Source organism: Alosa sapidissima, chromosome 9, assembly GCF_018492685.1.
Source record: "Alosa sapidissima isolate fAloSap1 chromosome 9, fAloSap1.pri, whole genome shotgun sequence".
Lineage (NCBI taxonomy): Eukaryota > Metazoa > Chordata > Actinopteri > Clupeiformes > Clupeidae > Alosa > Alosa sapidissima.
The window spans coordinates 33737447-33765336 of record NC_055965.1 but is presented as its reverse complement, the minus strand read 5'-3'; the positions used below and the strand labels follow the sequence as shown (position 1 = coordinate 33765336).

The window sequence follows — 27890 nt, the reverse complement described above, 5'->3', positions numbered from 1 at the left end:
TATGAACATTTTCTCTAAATGGAATCTGGAATCACAGCCCCTCACACCATTCTAATTCTAGAAGCTGTTCAGTGACGACTGTACTCTTCACTGAAACTTAGATAAAATTATGGCTTTTCTGGTGCCACTTGAGATGAGGTACCAGAGTAAAAGTCATACCACACTCTGAGCACTGATGAGACTTTAGAGTATGGACTCTCTGGTGAGACTTAAGAGAACCCAGTTGACGGAAGGACGTCCCACATGTATTACACAGATATGGCTTTTCCCCAGTATGGATCATCTGGTGTCCCTTGAGATGACCCGCCTGAGTAAAAGTCTTTCCACAATCTGAACACTGATATGGCTTTTCTCCTGTATGGATATTCTTGTGTTTATTGAAATTACCCTTGGTGGTAAAAGTCTTTCCACACTCTGAACACTGATATGGTTTTTCTCCAGTATGTGTTCTCTTATGGATAGTAACCTCTCTGCTGCTTCTGAAACTCTTCCCACATGTAGAACATGGGTATGGCTTTTCCCCAGTATGGATCCTCAGGTGTCTCTTAAAATGTGTCACCTGAGTAAAAGTCTTTCCACACTCTGTACAATAATATGACTTTCCTCTGGAATGTGTTCTCTTATTTGGGTTGATATCTGAACCAGCAACGGTACTCTTACCAGCTGTGATCATTTGGACTGCTCCTGTAAAATAAGAAATTTGTTTAACTTATAATCTCTCTCTCTTCTCCTACAGCAATGAAGATGTTTATATTTGTCCATCTTGTGATTTATGGTGAAATGGTCAGCTAGAATATGGTATGTGAGTGTCAACACAGACACAGATACATGAAGTCAAAGGCAGAAGACAAACAACACATGTCTTGCAATGATGAAACAAATCATGTGCAAGGATTTAAATATTCACATGAAATCAAATATAAAAAATAAGAATAAAGAATAAGTCATCAACCGTTCAGGGTTTACTAATACAAACGTTTAAGTATCTTACTTGTAGTAGAGGAGTCATTATGGTCATCATTTTCTCCAGAATCAGAATCGTTTTCCTCTTTACTTTCCACTGGTGTGAACTCCTCTTCTCTACAGGTTGATGATGTTTCTGTCTCTGTCTTAAAGTCATGTTCCAGTACAGTCTTATCTTCCAATTTACTGGCCAAAATATGTTCACGGAGGAAATTATCAAAGTCTTCTTCTTTGATCTTCTTCACTGGTATTGCTGGTTCTGCCATTTCAGACTGAAGTTCTGCTGTGCCAAAGAAATCCTCCTGAACTTTCCTTTAGTTTAAAGTAACAAAATGTATGTACATGACCAAAAGAACAGTACAGTTGTCCTGTTGATAACATACACCTACACAGCATCCCTGTGACCACCACTCTCTCTTATAAGACCTTTATCTGACCTGTTGCCATACTGGAGTCCTTTTTACCCAATCAGCTGCAAGAATACAGCATTTGCAATGCAAATGATAATGACAAAGGATTATGGGTAAGACAATTCCATGTGAATACAATATGAAAATATCTGATGGTCCTCAGGTGGACTTGTCCATCAACCTTCACAAAGTGTGAGGTGTGAACTGATTGGTGATGGATGTAGGAGACTACAGGTGGGCTGGACTGGTTGGTGATGGGGGTAGGAGACTGCAGGTGGGGGTGGAGGTGTAAACTGGTTGGTGATGGGAGTAGGAGATTGCAGGTGGGGGTGGAGGTGCAAACTGGTTGGTGATTGGGGTAGGAGACTGCAGGAGGGGTGGACTGGTTGGTGATGGGGGTAGGAGACTGCAGGTGGGGGTGGAGGTGTGAACTGGTTGGTGATGGGGGTAGGAGACTGCAGGTGGGGGTGGAGGTGTGAACTGGTTGGTGATGGGAGTAGGAGACTGCAGGTGGGGATGAATGAAAATGAATGAAGCAGACACAAACACATGAAGTTCTCAAGAAAGACCCCACAGAAGACAAGAAAAACACACTCAAAACATTATTGAAACCATTACTGGAAAGCAACAAAATAGATAAGCAGTCATACAAGCACCCCAACAGCAAGCATAACACCCCGGCACACTGAAAATTAAAAAACCAGGAGCACCTTCACGCCCGATTGTGGACAGCATCGGGTCTGTAACATACAACCTATCAAAATCTCACAGAAATAATAAAGGGTAAGGCTATTTGCAGCCCTGGTACAATTAGCAGTGTATGCTATTCGTATCCTGGTGCAATAATTCTATTCGTACCCCGGTGCACACAGCAATGTGTCCTATTAGTACCCTGTCTGGTACAAATATCAATGTATGCTATTCGTACCCCGGTGCACACAGCAATGTGTCCTATTAGTACACCGTCTGGTACAAATATCAATGTATGTGTGGCAGGGAAGAGGTCATTTTGAGAATTTGTTGCATGGACAGAGGGGAGGGGGTCCTGAAAATACACACCATGCATGAGAAACACTGCAATCCAAGCAAAAGACACCTCAATGTGCACACAGCAAGGGAAAGTGAAGGCCTCCACCACAAACTCAGTCCTCCGTATTACATTAATACACAGGATTAGATGTTAAAATCCCTTGTGCCAAAATCCAAGGTAAAAACACATTCAGAAGCCCCTGCTCAAGTTTAACTTTAAAAAGCACACTACCCACAAATCCGCCAACAAATGGTCACAAGCACAATACAAATGGCCCATCCAACAGCAGTAGCCTATATAGTATCCGGCATGTCATTGGGGTTATCAAGTGGGCACCCTCATTCACCGATGTTTCGTTAAGTTAGGCCCACGACACCTCATGAAGGCTTAACAGTGAAACCAGCGCCCTGGAGACACTCCCCTCCATGCTGCCACCATATTACCACATTGAAATATCCAATACCCAAAATACTCTTAACCAGCCCAGGCATGGTCAAGGTTGGCTAGGTTGGTCCGTCCCATTGATGTGGACTGAACCATAGCCATAAAAAACCTTGGCCAACCAACCATCAACCTAGGCACAGCCCATCACAAACACAAAACAAATTAGCCAGTTAGCTTGGCCCGTTAGCTTAGGCCCCATCCCAAACACAAAATAAATTAGCCAATTAGCTTACGCCCCATGCTGCCACCATATTACCACAACAAACATCCAAATACCCTTAACCAACCTAGGCATGGTCTAAGTTGGCTAGGTTGGTCTGTCCCGTTGATGTGGACTAAACCATAACCATAAAAAACCTTGGCCAACCAACCATCAACCTAGGCACAGCCCATCACAAACATAAAACAAATTTGCCAGTTAGCTTAGCCCGTTAGCTTAGGCCCCATCCCAAACACAAAACAAATTAGCCAGTTAGCTTACGCCCCATACTGCCAAAAACCTGTTTCGTTAAGTTAAAGGTTAAACAGTTAGCTTACCTTAGCTTGCGCCCCAGGAAGGGTAACTTCTCCTTACCCACAACCATTCGCTTGCCCGTTCTGCTGCTAAAGACATGTTACTAACCACCTGCCTTAGACTTCGACCACAAATGCCCAATTCAGACAGCAAGCCAATAGCAGATCTGGCCACAAACCCACGTGCACCGATTTCAATAGGCCTTAATCGTGCACTCCAACCTCGCTTAGTTGCCTCCTCTGCCATCTCAGTGTATTTAGCTCTCTTCAGCTCATTGGCCACTTCCACTCTGTCTTCCCAAGGAACAGTGAGTTCAATGAAGTAAACTATCTTCTCTGAATCCGACCATAGAATCACGTCGGGTCGTAGCTTAGTACTCACTATATGTGGAGGTACCGCCATCTGCTGGCCAAGATTAACCTTCATTTCCCAGCCCGCCCCATTTTTCAACTGGCCAGTTTTACACCTGGCCTTCGCGGAACAAGGTTTATCCCCCTGACGTACAAAGTTAATTTGCCTTACCCCTTTACTAGCTGCTAATGAATTGACTTCTCTCCTTTTATCCTCTATTGCCGCTGCCACACATTTCAATACCTGGTTATGACGCCACGTATACCGCCCCTGGGTGAGACTTACCTTGCATCCTGATAGGATATGGTGGAGACTGCCCACACACGAGCAAAGTATGCATTTATCATCCTCACCAAACCATTGACTTAAATTCTTGGGAGATGGGAGCACATCATATGTAGCACCTAACATAAATTTGATCTTACCAGCTTCCATGCCCCATAGATCTTTCCATTTAATCCGTCTTTTTTCCACCCCTTCCCAGTTCACCCACTGCCCTTGTTTTGCCTGCGACACTGCCTTAGTACATCTTACAGCCTCCTCCTGTCTATGCATTTCCTCCACTACCATTTTTCTCTTTTCTCCTGCAGAAGCCTTACTCCACAAGGGTTTACTTGCACCCACCCCTAGACCCTCCCGCCCGTGCTGCACATGGCCCATTATATCCCTATGCTTCAATGCTGATTGAGCTTGCTTAACTGCCTGCTCTGGGTTCCACTTCCTACCTGCATTAACTGTGGGTGCAACTTTCCTCACCACTGGGTCCTTGGACTGAGTAAGAGTCAATTCAAATCTAGCCTTAGCACACTTAAATTCCTCTGTCAGACTAGATATTGGCAACTCTACAATACCCTTCCCATACAAGGCTACACTGCTTAAGCAGCGTGGGACTCCGAGCCATTTTCTGACAAAGGAGTTGATCATTTTTTCCAACCTCTCTACCTTTGACAGAGGAACTTCATAAACTGTCAATGGCCACATTAGCCGAGGCAACAAACCAAACTGCAAACACCACAGCTTGACCTGGCAGCCCTGACTTGTCAATTTTTGCAATACCTTGCCTAGTGACCTGTCTCAAGTCTTCAACCTGTGATTAATCACTAAGGCTTGCATCATAAAACCTTCCCAGACTCTTCACTGGTTTCTCGAGAACTGTGGGAATCACCTCTTTATTTATAGCAAACTTCGTATCTATTACCTTCCCTTTAACAATTGAGAGACTCCTAGACTTACTTGGCTTCACCTTCATTCTGGCCCATTGCAGATTACTATTTAACTTATCCAGCAACCTGTTGGTGCATGGAACGGTTGTCGTCAAGGTTGTCATGTCGTCCATGAAAGCCCTAATCGGGGGGAGGCGTGGCCCTCCCTGCAACTTCTCCCCACCCACTACCCATTTTGAGGCCCTAATGATGACCTCCATTGCCATTGTAAAAGCAAGTGGGGAGATGGTACATCCGGCCATGATTCCTATCTCAAGTTGTTGCCACCCTGTGGTGTACTCAGCTGTAGTAAAACATAATTGAATATCCAGAAAGTATGCTTTTACTAGGCTTTTAATGCTACCTGGGATTCTGAAATAATCAAAGGCCTCCCACAACAGACTATGCGGCACAGACCCAAAAGCATTAGCCAAATCCAAGAACACAACGTGCAGGTCTCTCTTCTCACGCTTTGCTAATTGAATTTGGTGCCAAATCATGCTGGTATGCTCTAAGCACCCGGAGAAGCCAGGAATTCCAGCTTTTTGCACCGTGGTATCAATTAGTTTATTCCTTTCAAGGTAATTTGTCAGTCTCCGTGCCACCACACTGAAGAAGACCTTCCCTTCAACATTCAGTAGACTAATTGGCCTAAATTGATTAATCTCCACTGCGTCCTTTTCTTTGGGAATAAATATTCCCCCAGCCCTCCGCCAAGCCTTGGGAATACTCTGCTTTTTCCAAACTTTCTTCATTAATTGCCATAAAAATCTTAAAACATCTGGTGCATTCTTATACAACCGGTAGGGCACTCCATTAGGCCCCGGGGCTGAAGAGGCCCTTGCACGTTTTATTACTTCTTGCACCTCTTTCCACCTTGGTGGACTATCGTCGCATTGGCTACTTAATTCACCAATAGGTGGGATATCAGCAGGAAGTACCATCTCTCAACCTCTCCCTATCTTTGTGCACTCCCTCTAAATACTCCTCAAGCTTCTGCTTAGGTTCCAAAAGACTACCACTCTTCTGCATTACGAATAAAGACTTAACAAACTTAAATGGGTCTTTATAGAATGCTAGTCGAGCTCGTGATTTCTTCTTCCTATTTTTCCAAATATTTTCAGCTCTTCTTAGCACTACCAACCGCTCCCTCACATCTGCCTGTAGACAGTCAATACCTTCCTTCTCATCATCTGTAGCTTTTCTCCACTGCCTCCTCTCCTTGATAAGTTTATCTATCTCCTGCTGGCGCCTAGATTTAACTACCTCATGTTGCCGTTTTGTCCTTCTCTCAATAGTCCCAAATCTTTCCTTACCATAGCTATGAATTATGTCTCCCATTTTCTCTAATTTGCTTTCAGCCGTCCCCTTGAGCTGACCCAGGATACTGACCAAATCACTATTAACATCTTCCCACATTCTACATTCTGCTGCGCCTGGCCATCTAACCCCAGGCCTATGACCATTAAACTTCTCCCTCCTTGGCTGACTGGCCTCTCTTTCTGCCTCAGTGCTAGAACTTTCCTCAACAACAGGGGTACTGATGTCCTGCGAACTGTGGGTTTCTTCCTGTCGCTGAACTTCAACCGACTGACTTGATGCACTTCTTAAGAAATAGCTATCAATGCGGGGACCCTGTGTTCCCTCTACCAAGCACTTCTTTTTTCCTTGATGAATTGTCAGGCCCTTTAGACCTTCTGCCAACCACACACACACATCTGCAGCTTTTTCTCAGTTTTCTCTGAACTAGTGGCTTCCACAAACATGTTTTCCTTACTCGTAATCAAATTCGTTCCAGGGTCAGTAACCATGTCTATCACAAGTGAGTCATCTTCCGCCCCTGCTCTCGCTGACTCTAGGGGTATTTTCTCATTATGTCGTACTGTAGCTTAGTAGGGTGCAGCCCATAGCTTAGTGAAGCCTGGGCTACTGCCACAATGAGCTGCTAACCCATTGTAGCCCCGGCGGGGTCTATTCCCTCCTGTCAGCCGTCTTTCCGTGCTGTCACAAGGTCTTTCCCTAGTTGCCAGCTGCCCTATTCACAGCAGTCACTAGCCTACGCTAGCTTCAGCATTACATTAATACACAGGATTAGATGTTAAAATCCCTTGTGCCAAAATCCAAGGTAAAAACACATTCAGAAGCCCCTGCTCAAGTTTAACTTTAAAAAGCACACTACCCACAAATCCGCCAACAAATGGTCACAAGCACAATACAAATGGCCCATCCAACAGCAGTAGCCTATATAGTATGCGGCATGTCATTGGGGTTATCAAGTGGGCACCCTCATTCACCGATGTTTCGTTAAGTTAGGCCCACGACACCTCATGAAGGCTTAACAGTGAAACCAGCGTCCTGGAGACACTCCCCTCCATGCTGCCACCATATTACCACATTGAAATATCCAAATGGCTACTTATCTTAAAGGGGTCATAGAATGCAAAACCGAGTTTACCTTGTCATAGATGAATAACGATAGTTCAGTGGGTGAAATGGAGATACAGAGAAGTTCAAAACCCCATCCACGCCTCCTTTCTGTGCAAATCTCACAATTCGAAACTCCCGCCATAAAACGGGCGAATCCAAAAGAAGCTCAGAGTTTACGCAAACTCTGAAGTGGTGCCTTATTTGGCTCTGGCCTGTACATTTGTCACGCCCCAAAATTTACATACAGACCAGCCCACTGGTTCGCTGGCCCAAGAACATGAATGGAGATCGTGAAGATGTCAGACACTAGTTTAGCTAGCCTACTGTTGGGTTTACTTCTACAAGAATTACAAAGCAGGCAGTTTCTCTATCGAAAATGAGCCAGAGAGGTAAATGCAGTGTTCCAGGCTGCACGGAGAAAGGGGAAGTTTGTCACAGTCTTCCCAAGGATCCGAAGACTCGGCAGGCATGGATAATGTTTGTCTATCAGAAGATCCCTGCAAAGTTCGATGCTCAGCTGTTCATTTGCTCTAAACATTTTACCGAAGACAGCTTTCAAAATCTTGGACGGTTTAAAGCAGGATTTGCCAAACTTCTTTTACTGAAACGAGGGGCTGTTCCGACCGTAAGGTCATCACAACCGCAAGCTGTAAGTATTATTTTGTCGCTAAGCAGTTGATAGCAATGCTAGCATATCGTGTATAGCAACATACATGTACACGTAGAATGTGTTACGATTCAGTTTGTTAGCAATGGGGGTAACATTATTTCATTTCCCTGACTGTATTTCATTCGAATAAATAACATGTTGACATGTAAATCTACACTTTATGATGCACGTTTGTCCAGGTCTTCGTCAGGTTATTTTGTTATTCTATTCCAGCAAGATAGCTAAAGCCGAGTAGAATCACGATAGTTTGGTTGCTAGAAGCTAGCACTAAGCTGTAATGTTACCCACCTAAGTCGATCCTGTTACCACTTTTAGAAATATTATCGTGTAAAATGATTTCAGAGCACATCACAAGAACAACAAGAACAACCACGAACAAAAGTTGCAGCATGCCAAACAGATCCTCCTTGTGTGGCATCTCGCGGGACGCAGCTTTCTTTTACTACATTGAGACCTCACCAACGAAGCAAAGGTAAACGTTCTAATTATTCTTATGTTATCATGAATATTATCAGACGTGTTATGGTGTTTGTGTGTTCCAAACATGTGTAGCATTATTACTGGGTAGCATTTAGTAGAGCAGTGTTGCCCAATTACTTACCTTGATGACTGAGTACATTAGTGAGCCATTCACAACAAATTAAAGAAGTATTCATAGTATGAATAGACCTATTCATACTATTCATCTCACTGAATGACCTGCATTTACTTTTGTGGGGAAGGCTGGTGAAAGTTATTTGTTCAACCAGTATGAATGGGTCTATATACAAAAGATATGACTGATTAGTAAATTGTATGTTGTATCACAGCAGTACATTGTCCTTCGGCACCGAGCAATCCATATGACACCCCACTAAATAGTCTCCCCCTCCCCCTTTGAAGGCATACAGGCAACGCCGCAATGCCAAAGTGTGGCAGTAGGCACAACGGCTCCTTCAGTCTCTGGGCCATTCTCTTCAACTCCTTTGAAGGGTCAGAGGCCAGCAAAGAGACCTCGCCTTGAATTTGAGGAGGAGGTGGAAGATGTTTCCTCTGCATGCACTGATCCTCAAGATTCCACATACGATCCTGCACAGTCTGCTACAATGGAGACAGAATCATCTCAGCTTTTGTAAGTAAAGTTACAACTCTCACAATGCAGCAGTGCTATTTATATGCATTGTGACTGTTGTCAGACAGTACAATTGTTTTTTGACAGATTTTTGACTGAGATGGACAATGTTGTTTTTTCTTTATTATCTTTTGTAGTACATCCCCAGTGACTTCATATGGCGATGCAAAATACATTGTTTTTGCGCAATGCCTCTTCAGCCTGTTCGAGATCTGCCCTGTGTGCACAAGAACCTGTACATTCCTGCCACGCAGAAGAGGGTCCTTCCTAGCGATCGACCAACTATGCCCTCACTGCAAGTTCTTCCGACAGTGGAAGAGTCAGCCAGTTATTGGGAGCACCCCTGTGAGCAACCTTCAGCTGTCTGCTGCCATTTACTTTTGTGGAGCTTCATTTTCAAAGATATCATTGTGCTCATTGTCCCCTGCAGGAAGTGTTTGTCTTTCACTGATGACTTCACAACTGATCTACTTTTAATTATTTTATAGATATTTGATGCAATGCAGCTGAGAACACACACGTATGATGCCTTCAGAAGACATTGTGTACAGAAATGGGTTTTGTTTAGTGAAAGTGTGAGATCAGGCCTAATTGCCAGCCATCAAAATGCAAATCATTAGTTTTAGGCTGCACTAACTGAAAGGCACTTGTAACAACACCGGTTAGAGTACAGCTTTGGCACAGCCTACAGGTTTAGCCAATGCTTTTGCTGTGAGTTAATAGTAGTATTTTGCTTGGTGTGTGCTTACAAAAGTGACAAGTGACAATTGTTACAACATTTCTGCTGTTTCATTTAGGTTGTACCTTGCAGCTATGCATTTCAATGAGAATGCTCAGCGCCCACAACGGAAGACAGCCAAGGGGAAACTAACGTACAGGCTTGTGTTTCCAAAGGCCAAAAGGGGAGGTTACACGGTCAAAAAAGTGAAGACAGAGCCAACGATTTGTAAGTTTAAAATGTATATATTTTTTTATACAAACGATTGTGCAACAAATGTGCAACGGTATAGACACTAACAATAACTTATTAATTCACACACAACAGGCTATGTCTTTAACCTGATAAGACTGGCGTTCGAAGAGATCGTCCATGACTCCCTTCGTTATGTGGATGCCGTCCAGCAGATTCCTGTGCCCCAAGACTTGTGTGCTCAGCTTCCCAGACCTTCCAGGGAGGATGCTGTCGCTGAGTATGTGTCACGGTTCAGTCGAGGGGGGGGTCTGAACCCGACATACTGCCCTGATGTTTCCGGAAACTCCCTCCGTATGCGCAGCACCACACAAGAGGGGATCACAACACTTCGTCCAAGGAAACCCCAGCACCAGCTCACGAAAGATCTGTAGGCCAAGTGTCTGCATTGCCTTCAGAGAAATCAGAGTGGAAAGGCAAACTTTTTTACTATTTATTTTTTGAATATTTTATATTTTTGAGTATAGCACTGTATGATTGTGTTGAAACAAAATAAAGTTTGTCATTTTACTGTTTGCATCAAACTGTGTTTTCGTGACCTGCTGAACTAATAATGAATGCATATTGGCTAAAACATTTGATTTATATTATATAGCTGGTAACACTTGTATCAGATTCTCCTCACCTTTCCATCCCTCTTATTCTCAACTGCCCATGGTCAGCTCTGTAGATGTTCATTGCATTTTGTAAAGAATATATGTTGAGGCACACCGGTTCAAGGCCAGGATGGTCAATCATACAGGTTATCTCCTCCGGAACCTGGGTCATTCTTCTCATGACCTGTAAAAACAAATATAAAGACCATGCTGTTATTTTGTCATTTTGAATGAGCAGAAAGCACAAATTAGCTTGAGTAAATATCTCCAGTTTTAGTTACCTGGGGTACTTCCCGGCAACATATATTTTCTCTCTCCTGGGGCATGCGGTCACAGTTTCCACACGTACACCTGGCAAGGGGAGATGGATGTAATTGTAAGTTCACATATCACTACATGGAACGAGGGTAATAATCTTATAATCAGATGATATAATCAGCAGGATAGAAGTTAGCCTACTGCTGATTAGGTCATCTGGTTATGAGATTATTATCTTCGTTACATGTAATAATATATACAACAGGACGATGTCCAGTTAGTTAGGCAAGAGCCTACTATTTCTGTAGTGGCAGTTCGTAGGTTATGGTGTTTGTGAAATGAGTAGCCTACTGCTCGCGTCAACAAAAATATTACCTCTCGTGACATGACAGTGGTAATATTTTTGTTGAAGCGAGTGAGCAGTAGGCTACTCATTTCATTACGGCCATAACATACTGAACTGGTACTACGGAAATAGTCTCTTGCCCAGCTAACTGGACGTCCTGTTGTAAGATCACATATTACTACTAACGTTACGTGGCAAATAATGTAGGTAACTCCTAATCAGATAACCCATTCAGCAGGAGAGAACGGTAACAATATACTGACTAAAACGAGAGTATAGGCTACTTTCCTTGCGAGCAGCACTCATTTCATTATAGCTATCTGCACGCTACATATTGGCTATACGGACTTTCTCGCTAACTGGACGTCTTGACAGAAAATGCACGAGGGTAACGTTACAAGTTGTAAAACATTTGTTTGTGTGCAAATGAATAACTGTTATGCTGCTTACAAAGTTAACATAAGACTAATACAACGTTATGCTTAGGCTAGGACACTGAAGTGTGAGTAGGCTATTACATTAGTATTACAGCTAACATGTAGTGCTACGTGTAAATGATAAATGAAAAAACTTACCATTCTGAAGTAGTCATTTGTAATCTATGGGCGACTGGTTGCTCCTCTACATCAGATTCTTCCTCTGATTCTGGCTCATACATATATGGTTCAACACCTAATGTGTCCATATCAACAATTTCGATGTTTCAGTGAGTGAGTGCTTGTGGCCATGACGCGTTTGCTCCGCAGCTTCGCTCGTTGTAAACCAACCAATCAGCGCACAGCTCATCTAAATATTCATGAGCATACCATAAAAGGGAGAAAACCTCTCGTTTCATTCTAGGGCTTTTAACCAGGCTTGCATTAGGGCGCATAGAACAGCACATATGCCATTTTCAGCCCAACCAATGTTACACACCCTATTCAGAGACCTTAAGGACCAGCACCAAATACCCTATATAATCATTCTATCACCCCTTTAAGCAGCAGGTTTGGTGCTCCAGCTCAGCATGGATCAATGGTCAAATGGGACAGCAACCCTGGTCACAGCATTGGGATTGTAGACCGGCAGGCATACACCCCCACGCACATACACACAAACATGCACATGCACAGCAAGCAGGGTAGCAACACAGACAGACTGAGGGTTATCCCAAGCTGGGGAAGAGCAGCAATCCTGGTCACAGCATTGGGATTGTAAACCAGCATGCACACACACCCATGCGAGCGCGCGCACACACACACACACACACACCACACACACACACACACACACACACACACAGCAAGCAGAGTAGCAACACAGGCAGAACGGGGTTTATCCCACAACCAACAAATAAAAGTACAAAGAAGCGCGTGCAGGTTAGGCCAGGGAAACGGCGACACAGCACTGCATAGCCCAAGCATGCACACACACCCATGCGCGCGCACACACACGACATGGCGACACAGCACTGCATAGCCCAAGCATGCACACACACCCATGCGAGCGCACACACACACACGACACGGCGACACAGCACTGCGTAGCCCAAGCATGCACACACACCCATGCGAGCGCACACACACACACGACACGGCGACACAGCACTGCGTAGCCCAAGCATGCATTGGAACAAACAGAACAAAAGTCCTAGCACCAGCCAGAGCCAGTGGCTAGAAAGATCACAGACTAAACAAATATCCTAATAATTGGACATGACATTACTAAAGTAATAATGACAAGACAAACACTAAAAGGAGACAAAGCAGCAGTCTCTTAGGATGTGGGAACAGCCGATGAGTATAGCCAGCATATAGGCCAATCTGTAAAGCACCACAAAAGCTAAAATTACGATTAGCAGCTTGTTCTAAAAATAGACTGCACAGCGTTGCTTTAACATACATACCTCAAAGCTGGCGATCCTATGCTCCACTTTCAGGTACGAGGAGACAACGCACTCACCACTCTACTGCTGATAGCAAACTAAAGCAGACAACAACGTTAGATATGTGACGAAGCAGAGAGGCCGTAATAGTATGTTGAGCATGATAGCCTACCTGACACCAACAAGTTTCTCGCGTTGCGGTCCACTGGACGTAATGCATGAGAGTTTCCAAAGCAAACACCAACCGCACTAAAACACACGACCGAACAAACAGCTAAGATTCCACCTCAAAGAGTCATTTAAAACAATGGAAAAACAAGCAGTGCTTACCTGTTGAGCCAGCGGTTTCACCTACACGCACACAAAGCTACCGGTATCCTACGCTACTAACCAGGAAGTCCTTTCACTGACTGAACGACTTACCTGTCAGTCGAGAGCCACTTCCTTAAATACCAATCCAGGACACGCCCCCAAATCAATAACCTGTCAGTCAAAATGACTCAAGGGGGAAACCCATTTCACAACATATGCTATTCGTACCCCGGTGCACACAGCAATGTGTTCTATTAGTACCTTGTCTGGTACAAATATCAGTGTATGCTATTTGTGCATTTAATCTGGCATATTGATCACACAATGTAATAATATTTTTTTTTTAAAACAAGCAACATGTTTTTTGTTGTTACATATTAACAGAGTGTGAATAGATCAGCTGTGTAATCACTCTGAATAAGGTATGCTGTTTGCATCGATGTTAGAAGTGGATGCTATTCGTACCCAGGTGTTTATAGTACTGCATGCTATTTATACCCTGGTGCATGAACTAGCTAATTGCTGCAATCAAAACTTCCGTTTGGGAACCGATTTCTTATTCAAATTGCGCGCCTTCTCTCCAGAGACGTTGGTACACATGCACACTCACTCCGCCAAAACGCATCACACGGGAATCGAACCCCGGTCTCCCGCGTGCCAGCCCTTGCCTGTCACCACTGCACTATCTGCTTTGGCAAGTTGAGGTCTGAACGTCATATTCATGAAATTTCTGTTAGCTAACAAACTGACGGTTGTATGTGTTCACTGAACAAAGATTATGAAAATAAAACACAACTTTTCCATCTCAACTTTAATTTGAACAGATATTAGTGCTGAAACCATTCAGAATTCTTCACTTTCTGCTGACGAAAAAACGAATGTCGGCCATGTTTTTTGGGCACGCAAGCAACATGTTTTTGTTGTTATGTAACAGGGTGTGAATAGCCCAGAGGGTGTATTTTGTATGTTTCTACAGGTGAGCTGGTGTTAAAAACAAATTCCTATAACCTTATTAGCGTAAGTGACAAGTAATGATATAGAAATTAGATGTTATTCGTTTCATATGTTTAATTTAGAAGTGATATATGTGCCGTTTGCCATGCTAGCTGTCTAGCTTGTTTTGTGTCATGAATAGCCCGCGTATGGTTTCCCTCCCTGACATGTATTAGTGACGCATAGAGCATCACAGTCCCGCCCACAGGAGTTTCCGGAAGTAAGAATTCAATGCAATTTCTCCATTGACAATTCGGGTATAAGCCATAAAAACTTAACTGCACATGGTAGACTCAAAACCAGCTACGGCTGTACAAAGCGATTGTATATGGTCATATAGAGGGCAAAAATTCAAGGGGCATTAACCTTGTTTTGAAATAAATGTGTTTTAATCGCAATGTCTTGGATAAGTACTTCATTACCCACAATCCCACAGTGATGCCTCTGATTGGTGTAAAGGCCGTTATGATCATAGTTTAAAACTTTATCAGCGAAAATTATTGACAAAGATGGCGGAGTCTTTTACTGCCTATGGCGAAAATCTTAATGTGAATAAAAACTAGACGAACATTGCTTCTTGTATCAACAAGGATTGTGGTTTATATATCACACAAACTTGGTCAGGGCCAATACACCATCAAATAGAACACTGTAAATGCTAGTTTAAACACTTCACTTTTCAGGTAGCCGATAGGCTAATCATTAGCCTTTCAGACATTAGAATGTCATTATAATGCTGCTAGCATTAGCCTACATGCTGCAACACAGGTATGAAATATAATGTTTTAGTGACCTTGTTGTTTCTATGAACATGAATTGTTGTTTATAGGAAACATCAACTTAGTCGAGGCATAAAAAGCCCTGTATATCCTCATTAAGTACTTACACTTTTGAACTAGCTAGCTAGCTGATAGCACATGCAAGCTGGATGCTACCACCGACTAGCAGCTAGACACTGCAGTAAAATGGTTAGCAAACCGTCCATGCCCCCGTAAATATTTCACTGTTTCAAGGACGAAATCAAGAGTGTCCAAAGGGGTGAAAACCACTTTAAATCGGGTCACATTATTGACTGTTGTGTGTCCGAGGGTTAGCTTGTGAGTTTTGTAAGGACCAGCATGAAGAACAAGACATACAAAGTTGTGTGGTGAGTTTTGCAGGGAGGTTGGTAATACTAGTTAACATTAGCTAGGGTACTGTAGCCTTCATACTGTACGAGTCATATCATCAATCATTAACCTAGAAATACTTCTTCGTACATTTAATGAACATTTTGTGTAATAATTCACAGCACACTGAATATGGTGGTCGAAGAGCAGACCATGCACCAGTCCATGCATCAGGATGGCGCCAATGCGAGGCATAGTGAGGGTAAACACAAAACACCTTTTTTTTCAAGTTTTTCCCCTGAAGTATGACCCTTAAGGCTTAATTTCTCCTTAGGTAGGGGGTTTATTTAAGGGTGTTGCACAGAATACCTTAAATTGTTTCTTTAGTTAAGAAAAAACGTTAAGGGATACTGCATTGAAAGGGATTTACCGTCACAAAAATTCTATTGAGATTGTTTAACAGCTGTAACTAGCTGGCTAGTAGGTGATGTTAGTTAGCAAACCACTGAACATAGTGAAGTTTAATGTTCTTATCATTCATCTCACCTTAAGAATATTCGCTGAAATTATCCAGGTAGCAAGTAAAGCATGTTATAGACATGCACTGAGCAATACTAGCTGGCTAGTTAGAAATGATCTTGACTGTCATCAGCGAACCAAAACGAACTTTTTTGTTAATGTTTTGCCTAGCGAACCGAACCGAAGCTCATGGCAGGCTAACAAGACATCCACATCCACATGAAGTTAACGTTAGCCTACCACTAACGTCATGTAAACCACACAATAACAATAAGGCATGTTTCTGATAGGCCTATTTGAAAGAGTAGGGCCTGTGGCAGATTTTTTTTTGAAGATGTCATGTGTTGCCAGGCAGCAGCCGAGAGATATATGTAGTAAAGTTCATGAAGAGTTCATGTGCAGCCAGGTGGCCAGGCAGAAGCTGGGGGAGGATGTCATGCATGTGCGCGAACGTGACACAGGCCTACTGGGGATTATTTAATAATTTTTGTGGCAGCTTGGTGAGCTCATCCACCAATATAATTTATTGAGTGTATACTGATTGGCTACAAGGGGGTCTGCCATTTACATAGGGGGCAGACACCCGGCCAGGGTTGGCCATACGAAAAAAGGAGGTGTTTTGATAACATACAAAAACTTTCCCCAAGAGGAAAATCCTCAGAACGTGCGCACCTTCTCCCCAAGGCCTGGGTCATGGAGTCTCCGCTGCAGAGGACATCCATCATTCACAACTCCTGCCTGGCGACACTTAGTCTCTGTGCATTTTTTTTCAGAGCTGTACCCAGCAGGACTTGTGAATAAAAGGCCACGAGCGGCCACTTCTCATCTCAGACCGTTCTCCGCTGGTTTTTGTTCAGAGTGCTAAGTTAGAGTTAAAAGTTAGTGAATTTTTCCACGACAGGCCTAAGCATATTAGCAGAGAGGTTTTATTTTAAATTGTATAATTTTCAGAAAAGTATAATTATTGCAAATTGCACTACTTTTTGTATTGGTTTTATACAAAATGTTTGTGAAATTTGCACAGTAAAAGTTCTGTATTTTGACTGCAATTGTCTTTGCATTCTGATTAGATTCTTCATTAGAATCATGAGTGGCTCTTTGTAAACAGCATCATTTTCTGGGGCCATGCAAAACTGTCAGTGTGGAGTTATTCTACATCATGACAGTAAAATAGACCATCCTTACTCAATGTACTGCAGCAATTCCTCTCCCAACTTGTAGAAAATGCTGTGAACATCTGATTATGCATGGAAAAAAAATACCGTCATATACCGTGAAACCGTAAGAATTTTGAAAAATACCGTGATATACATTTTTGGTCATACCGCCCAGCACTATGTAACATATGTAGATACACTGTTCTCTAACTGTATTGAGTCCCGTAAGATATTAGCCTAACGTTGTTAATCTTAATTATAAACTATAGCCTAGGCTACTAAGTAACGTCAAGAGTATTCAATTTGCTGTTATGAATTAATTGTATAGGCCTACTGTTATGAATTAATTGTATACTGTTTGTTGTCTTTCTTAATGGGGTTTTGTAATGTCCGGACAATTTATCTTAGGATAGCTAATGTTTAAACCATAGATTATATACGTTGGAGAGAGATGCCGTTGGAGACGCGGCGCGCGCTGAGAACGCAACCCACACAGCAAAGGTGTCTGTGGCGGACACGCCCTCAAGCCGCCAGATCCGCCGGACAGTCAACCTCCGATTTGGCTATGGGCACAGAACACAATCAGACTCTGCCAACAGATTTTGGGCTATGTATCCAGTGGCAGATATGTGTGGACTGGTGAATGACCCATCACTAGAGACATATGCCAAATTTCTTGTTTTTGTCCATGAGAGAGTATGGAGATGGGGATCACGGATCAGCCAACGATTACATTGTTACAGTGCAATTATTTTACAACAGAACAAAGCAGTTTGGCACAGGAACTGCTACAAATCCACCTGTAACAGTGAGCATCTGCAGCATGCAAGATTCCCTACTAGAAATCATGTGAAGCAGGCAGGACTCAGTGTCTTCAGAAAAGACGTGGTAGACCATCTTCTGAACCTGCAGCAACACCTGCAACTGCATCAAGTCCATCTAGAGGGACTTTGCAGTTGTTCAGCAGCAGCTGCTGGCAGCATAGAAGTGCTTCTTCTGTCAGAAGCAGACAAAAGAGCGTCTTCATGAGGTGTCCTCTTTCAATGCAGGCAACCAACCAAGAACTCTAAGTAATATTTTGAAGTCAATGACTTTTAACAGGTAGCCAGTGTAAAGATGCTAGGATGGGGGAAGGGCTTAATAACAGATGTCTTAAATGACTGCGGTACATGCCCTGATAGAATTATTTATAATCTAGAGCAAAACATTATCCAGGAAGGGGAGACCAGTCTTAAGAAGGTGAGTACAAATAGGGTTTAGTAGACTAGTTGTAGATTATGATGAGGAAATTGTGGAGGTGAGATCTAATATGTTGTGTACAGGCTTGGAATTTCACCATTCTGGGGGCAAGGCCACTTGGCCTTCAGCTGGGCATATTTGGTGGGGGGCACCAAGGCCAAAGTTAACTATACAGTAGTAGGCTATAAAAATTATCAAAGTTGTATTTAGCCTATTCACTGCAGTAGACCTGCATCACTGTATGAAACATTACACAAACATGAAACATTACATATTACATATAACTGTAAATCATCTGATCATCTAATAAAAACAGATATCTAGGCTATATATAAAATTTATTTTATATTTGGCCTGCTATGAAATCATGTATCATGTATCACCCAATATGGTCATAACAATATCAGAAATGAATTCCATATACCATAATAAGTGTAAATGGAGGTATTACATGTGTATATACATTCAGAAACAAAAAAGTTGAATTTTCATCATAGCCGATGGTGGCCATATTGGATTTGACCATTGCGCAATTCGTGGCACAGTGGCAGACAAGCACCTCGGTAATTTTTCATGTCTACGGACCCACTAACTCAGTTCAAGTGATAAATTCCCCCAACACCAAATTGCGAACATGTCTACAGGCCAGGTACTGGATTATGAGGAAAGAAACTCCTCCTCAGTCTGTTTTAGCCATGTGGGAACAGAGACGTCTGCTTGACCTCAGTGGTTAAAACAGTCCATGGCCAGGGAATGAAATGTCCTTTAAAATAGTTTGGGCCCTTGTCCGTACTCTTCTGGTATAGATGTCCTGCAGGGTAGGGAGAGGTGCTCTGATGGTACCTTCGACAGTAAAAGTCTAGTGTCTGTAAAAGAGAAAGAAAGCATATATTACAATTGACCCTGTGCCTGAAAATAATTATAGGTGCTCTGAGCAATGTTGCCGTTTCTAAGCTAAAAAAAAATTGTCCCATACAGCAAGCATCACCTCACCATCCGCTAGCTGACTATCCCCTGAATACACAGTAAAAAAAAACGCGGTCTCTGTGGGCAGCCCAGGCTCCAAAAACAGCAACAAATACAGCCTGGCCCAACCAGGACCATGACACATAACAAATTGCACCTTTAATGCAAAGTACTCAGCTTGTGTGACGAAAAAAAGCAAACCCACACTAGCAGCCTAGAAGTCAGGTGCAATAGTTAGAAGTAATGCAGATGTATACACCATGTAGGAACAGAAATTTGTCTAGAGATTTTGAGAAATTAAGTTTTAGCCAGCTGGGAGTAGAGTCAGAAATCTCAGAGAGCTTTATTCACGGAATCCGGAGACCTCCGCACAAAAGGCACACATCTTATAGAACAATCCTACAGATTACATCTCCAAGTATGGTATGACAGGAATCGAAATGAGCGCATCACCTGTTTCAGCAAAACATTGTATACAAGGACCTCACATACAAGAAGGCGGCAACCCCCCAGAAGGAGATGACGACGCCAACCCAGGGCCTCTTCTATCTCAACAAACAAACAAATGCCACTGATGCTTAACATCTTTCATCAACCCAATTTCTGTCCACTCATACACTTCTATGAATAACCCGCACACAGACAGAGTAAATGGTTGAATATAACACACACATATATGGTAAGCACCTTTAAAAATGTCCGGAGCTTTTCTTTTGATAAAGAGGACATTTAAAAGTGACTTCAGAGCAGTAGTATGTGTGTGATATCATCATCATATAGCACTTGCCTTCTTGCTTACACCACCTTTCTGATGCCTAACATAGATCATCCCCCATCTGACATGCAGTACTAGCCTCTGGCTCCAGGCTGGGGCTGCTGGATGGCACCTAAAAAAATAAAACAGCAATTGCCATACATTTTGTTATGCAATTTGTTATTGCAATCATTGCATTAAAAAGAATAAATAATGTAAGTTAATCAGGTGTACAAAATAAATTGTAATTACCTTTTGAGGGCACCCTTGCCACCATCACCATCTATGTTAATTCTTGATATCAATTTATTTGTGAGGACTCTGTCAATAAAACATAGGATCAAACTAAATTGTAACCAGTTTGGCAGATATTCAGAGCACACTCACATTACCACCAACACAATGGTAAACATGGCTAGCTAAATTGAAAAATTCATTAAGTAGGTGCAATAATCATGATTTATTAATGCATTACATAGCCCATATGTCAAACAAATTAGAGCACAACAACAACATACCCCATAGCCCTCACCATGTAACAAAAAATACAATACAATACATTCAAAACACAAACACTTACACCACGTTGAAGGCAGCAGAGGTGGCTAGTACCAGGCATCATCAAGTAGCAGGTAGTACCATCGGGACAGACCGACTTTGACCTGGACAGTTGATGGAGCCCACTATACAATCATAACAACGTTCGGAACAGCAGGACCAAACGGGGAGAGACTGGAGCCGCCCAAACCAGCCTCAATGATGGATCCACCGAACCAGTGTTGCACAAGCACAAGGAAAACAGACGCAGACATCACATGAACAGAGACAAGACAAATAACAACAAACAGACGCATGCAAAGAGGGGATTTATAAACTAAACAGAGTTACAGACACAAATACATGCTCACATATTATAATGTTATATGCGAGTGTGTGGGTGTGTATACTTCAAACAAGGGGCAAATAGGGGCTATGAAATGAAGAACATGTAACGTTACTGTAGCCTAACACTACCCTTCCCTTTACTTATCCGCATGATATTGTAAACTAAACTGCATAACTTACATATTACTTCATTAATTTGTGTTACCTAGAATGTCCCATAGATGTTTGCAAGGTAGCAGCTAACGTTATTAATTAACGTGCATGATAACAGCCACTATAGCAAATGTAGAGCTGTTAGCTAACTTATTTGCACCTGATATTTCATTCAACTAACGTTAAAACTCTATATTCATAACGACATCCCAGAGCGAATTATTGCTTGATATGATATTAACTAGAACTACCATTCCAGATATTCCACATAATGGTAAGGTTAGTTACTGAAAGGTTATTCACCCCTTGCAGACACGTGACGGCTCCATGCTGGACGGCAAAAAGATGGGAGATGGACGGCAAATTACATTATGTCATAAAGATTATGATGAACTGATGAACACCATTACTATAACATCTTTGTAGTTCAATGTATTGCTGTTTGGGGTCTGATAGTCAAAGAAGATGCCAGTGGTGTTGTTAGATGAAATGGGTCATGATCGCAAATGTAAAGTTATTAAAACTTGGTAACAGCAAGGGGAGATAACGTTACGTTAGGCTACTGTAATTAACATTATGGTAAATGAACACCCATAAGTATTTCTGGACTAAAATATTGCAAAGCGATTTGGTTACTTTATTTGTCTTGCTTTTATCAGTTGTAACATAGTCAAAACGTTAAGAATGTCATATCAGAACATGAAATAATAACTAGCTGCCACACTTAGAAGCTATTCTAGCTAACGTTTATCGTAGCTTATAGTGCTAGGGCTAATGTAACTCGTCAGTTTGTACGTTGCCCAGCGAATAAACTTACTTCTTACATGTCTTAAGTTAAAGAATTGAAAGAAATAGGAAATTAAAAAAAAACTTGAACGGTATTATCTGTTTACATTCAGATCTTGCCAAAGACTTTGCCTAAGTGCTATCTGCCGTCCTGTTCAGAGTCTATGGTTGCTATAGCAACCGCTGCTGTGCTTCATACACTGAGGAGATAAGCATGCAATTGTGGTTGAAATACTCCCAAAACACAAAGAAAACAAACCAAAATATATCTATGCAAGAACATGGGATGTTGTTGTATTCCAAACAATAAGCCAACAGTCGTGGAAGGGCATTACTACGGTTAAATCTCACTATAATCTCCTAGCTTTGCTATATGTCCCATTACAACCCATTGATTTGATTCGTGTTCTTGCTGTCCACTAGGCTATTTTGCTGTGGCGCGAACAAAACGTGACGTCACTTGCAAGGGGTGAATAGCTAAAATTGTGTTAGCTCGCTAGCTAATTGCTAGCTAGCTTCTTATCCTAACATGACTATCGGCTTTGTGGGAAAAAAAAAAAAAAAAAAAGCTATATTTTAGTAAATTCCTTCAACTGGCACACAAAAGTACTGTAATTCCAATACCTTGGATATGATGATGGCAGGCAGAGTTTGTACAGCTTACACATGCAGTCAGATGCCAGACAGAAAAGTGACGGTTGAAGTCACTGTGGCTGATGTTGAAAAGGGGTGGGGGATGCTGTGTGTGGAATGCTTCAAGAACCATTTCATATACTAAAGCATGCAGAACCATCCACTGCAGAAAATGGTTCTTGAGTGGTGGTTCTTCTGAGAACCATAGAGCCTTTTTGAAGAACCAGTTAAGAACCTTTTTTTCTGTGTGTAGGCTATTGTAGGACCTAGATACAAAATTTCCAGTGGTGCAACTGGTTAGCAGGGTATATAGGCCTACTGCTGCTATAGTTAGGCAAAACAATTGTGCATTTTATGACTAAAGCATGAAAGTTTCACCATATAATCTTCACCCCCTAAAGTTTAATTTCAGGCGTGGAGCTGACCTCTGGGGCTAGATATTTGTTACAACTGTAACGTTACCACACTTTTTATGGCTGTGTCAAGGTTGTAAGGTAGGCTAAATGGTAGGCTAAATGTTGCTGTTAAGTAAAAAAAATAATTTAATTATTAAATTCTGTTTCAACTTTAATGGAGAACACATGTATCACTCTGTTCTGGTCAAATTGCACAGCAAGTCTATCGTCTTTGTGTAAATTGAGTTTGAAATTAGAAAATAAAAAAGTGTTAACGATTGTGAGGTTCTCCCTAATATCCTTCTTAACACTCTGGCAAAGGTGCGTTCGTGACGTCAGACTGCATTTCATTCATAAATAAAAACAGACTTTGATGTTATAATTACAAATCTTTAATCACTGCTATCCCCTCCCCAAGCCCAGCAACATCCACTGAGGTGAATTCACCTCTGCATCTTGGGCAGTTGCCCCCCCCTGCCTGTGCTGCCACTGTGCCGCGCAGGCCCGGCACCCCACCAGGGAGCGGCAGCACAGGCCCAAAACGGGCACGTCCATCTCACCTGGAATGGCACAAAAACGAAAGGAGAATACAATGCTTATTGATGTTGTCTTTTGCACTATTGTTTTATATGTTGTGTGTTATAAATCTAACTTGTAAAGTTTGGATTAGGGGGAATCGCATTCGATCTCTGTGTAATTGTGTTGCATGGTCTGATTGACAACAGTATACACACTTTTACTTTGATTTTGATGTCATTGCAAAAATATCTGTGTTTGCTTTAATTGTCGATTGAAAACATGTGGCTTTTGTTTTTACTTACCTCTACAAATAACACACATGAATGTGCCCTTTAGTGCCGTAACTTGCGCCCTGGTGAGCTACCTTTCCTGCTGTACCCTTGCCACCTCAGCACGAACCATCTCGGTGGTTGACCTTAACCAACAGCATAAGGTGAATGGTCTTTCTTTTGGTTGAGATTGATATCCATCACACATTGTTAAAACTTAAAACGTAAAATTTAAGCAGGCTGCAATACAATCTCAATGTTGCTCAATGTGTGCTTTAGGGTGTCTCATTGTTTTAAGAGGTAAGAGGCTGCGCTGGGTATTACACCATTAATGGCTCAATTTTCATCACTGAGCGGGTATGCTTGCTGGTTCGAGCGTATCACGTCGGACTTTGCCTATAGGCCTTTTTATATCTTTTTGCCTATATACCTTTTTATAGTCTTTTTTTTTTAGAGTGTCCTTAGCGGGTATGCTTGCTGGTTCGAGCGTATCACGTCGGACTTATAGGCCTTTTTTTTAGAGTGTCCTTACCGGCGTCCGGAACGTTTGTTAGGGAAGTCCTCCCCCCTGTAGGCCACCACCTTCCTTGAGCCCCTCCGCCAATACTCCAACCCTAATGGGAACAGACAGAACATTTTAATTAAAATAATAATTTTTAAATAAACATTTAAATAAACAAATTACGTCAAATTCAGTGCTCGAATTATAGGAGCCAGAGGGAAGTCAAAAATCTGAGGGGGTCTCTCATATCTGAAGGTGTCCGTCATTGTAATTTAATCCTAACTTGCTCTTAGCCTCTTCTATGTTCATTGACAAAGCCATACATTATAAGCCCATATAATGCCGCCTTCTGATTGTGTCAACTGATCTAGCCTAGCCTATGCCATTCAGAGCTCCGGAAAGTTCACAGATATTTTGAAACACCTGTTAGCAATCTCTGATGGCGGGATAGTCAATGGATACCCGACAACATTTCAGTGCAAATTCCAAAATTGTTCGTCTATTTATTTCCACGGTTCAACACACGAGACGACTGAACACCCAGGGTTGCAATGCGCCACTCGCACCTATTGGCTATTTTGTATCGCCTTTAGGCAATGCGCGAGCAATGAGATAGAGAGACCCCCTTAAAGACAAAAAGATAATTCAAGCACTGGTCAAATTAACTAAAGAAGCTCGGTATTGATATATACCTTCAGTGCCGGCGGAGGGGATAAGCCTTCTCCCCTGGCCGTCGGCCAGGACGACGCTCCTTGCATCCAGCGCCGCCCTGACCAGGTCCTGGATGCCCTGCACCGTCGCCTGGTCCGCACTGAAGCGGACAGTGAGGCTCGCCTCCTCCCACGCCCCGTCCACTAATGTGGCCACCACAACATTCCTATTAAAAATTAAAAAAAACAAAAGACGGGATAGCACACCAACACATACAGACAAACACAACCTTAATAGGCTAGAATTCTCAATGGGTTGGGTCGGCCCGACAAACCCGACGGGACCCGCGGGTTCGGGTCGAAAATATAAGGAAATGACTCGGGTCGGGTCGGACCTCGGGCTTAATCTTTTCCGCTCACATAAACGGCCATGAACTAAACTTTCCAACGATATGTATATCGAAGGGTAGGGCCTATTGCAAAACTTATCGCTAAAATAACTGCGCATCCAAAGTGACATGGTTCTTCCATCATGATATGCAGAAGAGGAGAAATTCACCTTTTATAGGCTAAATTGTCATGCTATAAATATAAATCTTCACCTAAATAACGTCAGGGTTTAACAGTCAAAAAGTAGCCTATGTTTTACGTCGGGCCGGGTTCGGGCAGATTCATGTAGATGTGTCGGATTAGGCTACATCGGGTCCGGGCTTTAAAAGCCACGGGCCGGGTGAGGTCGGGTTATAATTTTCAGGCCCGTTGAGAACTCTATAATAGGCTACTTAAAAGTAAATGACCTCGTGTAGGTGGCCGGTGATGGGGAGGGGCGTGGGGGTCTTGGTCCCGGTGCAGGGCCAGCAGCAGGGAGACGGCCAGGGGGGAAGCGGAACTGTGGCCCCGCTTCGGTGGAGGGCCTTCCCTCCACATCATACTCCGCTCCCACCGTGTTGGTAAAAATCCCATTATATGGGAGGACTAAAGTTCCATTCTCCCGGTCTTTTAAATAAATAGTGTCAGGGACAAGCTGTTATGAGAAATGTAGAGAGGGCGCCAAGGCGGTGTTATTAATTGTCACCGTCAGATACATGTAAACATATTTTCGTTTCAGCATTTTTGTGTTATGCTTTGAAAAATCCACACATAGTCACTGAGTCAATTATTTGAAAGGGAGCCAATGAAGTTGCTGCAGGACAGGTGTTATGATGCGGGCAGCAGAGTTTTGGACTAGTTTTATGGATTTGTCAGGTAGGCTAAACCATAGAGGAGAGAGTTGCAATAATCTACACGGGAGGTGACCAGGGTGTGAACCAGAATTTCAACACTCTTGGGAATCCAAAAATGACAATATAATAACCCATATAAGTTGCTATTACACATTATTTATCCACTATAAGTTGCTCTTACAATTCAAGGCATATCACAGTCAGCTTTCGTAAAACGATATGTTATAATTCTTATTGTGAATCTTCTTCTTATTATTATGGTTATTATCTTTTTAAAACTATATAGTTGCTATTACAATTCAAGGCATAAGCTTTACAGTGGCAACCGGGTGATAAGCGGGATAACGGCCTTGAGGTGTGTCCAGTTGTACAACATTAAATGGACTCAGCTGCGCATCGGGGAGTTTTTTGCCCCTCGCTCTCGTCCATTAATTCCTTACAGGACACCTCGGCGGCCGTTTTCCCTTAGCATTCTTATCGTTATTATTGAACTATATTGTACATATTATTATGAACTATAACTTACTATTACAATTCCACCTCATGTAGCCATTAGCTTTCTGCATGCAGCCTAGCAGCAATAGCAGCTACCACTCGTGATGGTTTGGAAAATAAAATAATTCAACGCATAATCAGTCAGTTTTCGTAAATTCTTAGTAAAATTTCGTTTATTCTTCTTATTGTGAATCTTCTTCTTCTTATTATTATTATTATATGTAAAAAAAGATAATAACAACCATAATAATAATAATAATAATAATAACATACGCATAATATTAGCCTAATAAGAAAAGGTATAGTTCTATATCATAGAACTATATCATACATATTATTATGAACTAACTATAACTTGCTTACAATTCCACCTCGTGTATCCATTAGCTTTCTGCATGCAGCCTAGCAGCAATAGCATAGGCTACCACACGTGGTGGTTTGGAAAATAGGATAATTCAACGCATAACCAGTCAGATTTCGTAAATTCTTATAAAATTTTGTTTATTCTTCTTATTGTGAATCTTCTTCTTATTATTATGGTTGTTATTATATTTTTTAACATATAATAATATTAATAATAATAAAGTTATTAAAGCCTAATAATAATTAGTGAAAATAATAGTATTAAAAAGTAGAAGCAGCCAAATAAAAATTACTCTAACATGCATTGTTTACAACAGTTCTAAGGAGGCTCTTCATAATATAAAAATCAGCTAATAATTAAGTCTTCTGCCTTTCAAGTAACGTTAGGCTACAACACTGGGTAGACTATGGCTAGTCTAGACTACAACTATAGGCTAATTAAGCCTAGCCTAGGCAGTTACATGTGTTGGTAGTGCAAAATTGTTCGTTTATCTTTATATTGCTGATGAAAAAAGTTAACGTAATATGCATTCCCCAAATTAATAGTATAACTTTTACATTACTGCACCTGGAATATCCTGGCCACGTTGTCCACCGTTAGGTCCAACAGTCTAATGCTGACCGTTGCTGAATGTGCACTGAAGTGGAGAATTACTGAATTCATGGTTAAAAAAAGAGAAGCACAAAGAGAAAGAATTTCGGAAGACACATTCCATTTATACCCTTCATTGGTCAACTCCGCCTCCTCTGTGATTTTGATACATTGGAGGGTTTGGTCGTTGGAATAAGGCTACTAGGCTAACGTTATATCA

At 42.1% G+C, this 27890-nt stretch overlaps 3 protein-coding genes and 2 long non-coding RNA genes across 5 annotated transcripts; all 5 read right to left on the bottom strand.

Annotated features, from left to right (window-relative positions):
• The window catches only part of LOC121718854 (zinc finger protein 665-like), a 1212449-nt gene that overhangs the window by 159586 nt on the left and 1024973 nt on the right, over positions 1–27890 (bottom strand).
• Positions 621–15668, bottom strand: LOC121719042. Of its 2 annotated transcripts, XR_006034100.1 has the most exons (3): positions 15659–15668; positions 992–1348; positions 621–684 (listed from the first exon to the last, which is right to left on the bottom strand). It is a non-coding gene; the product is annotated as an uncharacterized LOC121719042 (long non-coding RNA). The 2 variants fall into 2 exon arrangements; XR_006034099.1 differs by lacking the exon at positions 15659–15668 and having other exon boundaries at positions 992–1614.
• On the bottom strand, positions 10072–12690 carry LOC121719002 (P2X purinoceptor 7-like). Its single transcript, XM_042104500.1, has 4 exons — positions 11868–12690; positions 10970–11039; positions 10718–10872; positions 10072–10484 (listed from the first exon to the last, which is right to left on the bottom strand). Exons 1-4 carry the CDS (start codon positions 11975–11977, stop codon positions 10274–10276), a joined length of 546 nt encoding a protein of 181 aa, XP_041960434.1. The 5' UTR covers positions 11978–12690; the 3' UTR covers positions 10072–10273.
• LOC121719052 lies at positions 12872–13560 on the bottom strand. Its single transcript, XR_006034111.1, has 3 exons — positions 13487–13560; positions 13178–13405; positions 12872–13113 (listed from the first exon to the last, which is right to left on the bottom strand). It is a non-coding gene; the product is annotated as an uncharacterized LOC121719052 (long non-coding RNA).
• Positions 23505–27873, bottom strand: LOC121718991. The gene is made up of 6 exons (XM_042104480.1): positions 27647–27873; positions 25795–26021; positions 25040–25224; positions 24378–24459; positions 23879–23991; positions 23505–23617 (listed from the first exon to the last, which is right to left on the bottom strand). Exons 1-5 carry the CDS (start codon positions 27740–27742, stop codon positions 23937–23939), a joined length of 645 nt encoding a protein of 214 aa, XP_041960414.1. The 5' UTR covers positions 27743–27873; the 3' UTR covers positions 23505–23617; positions 23879–23936.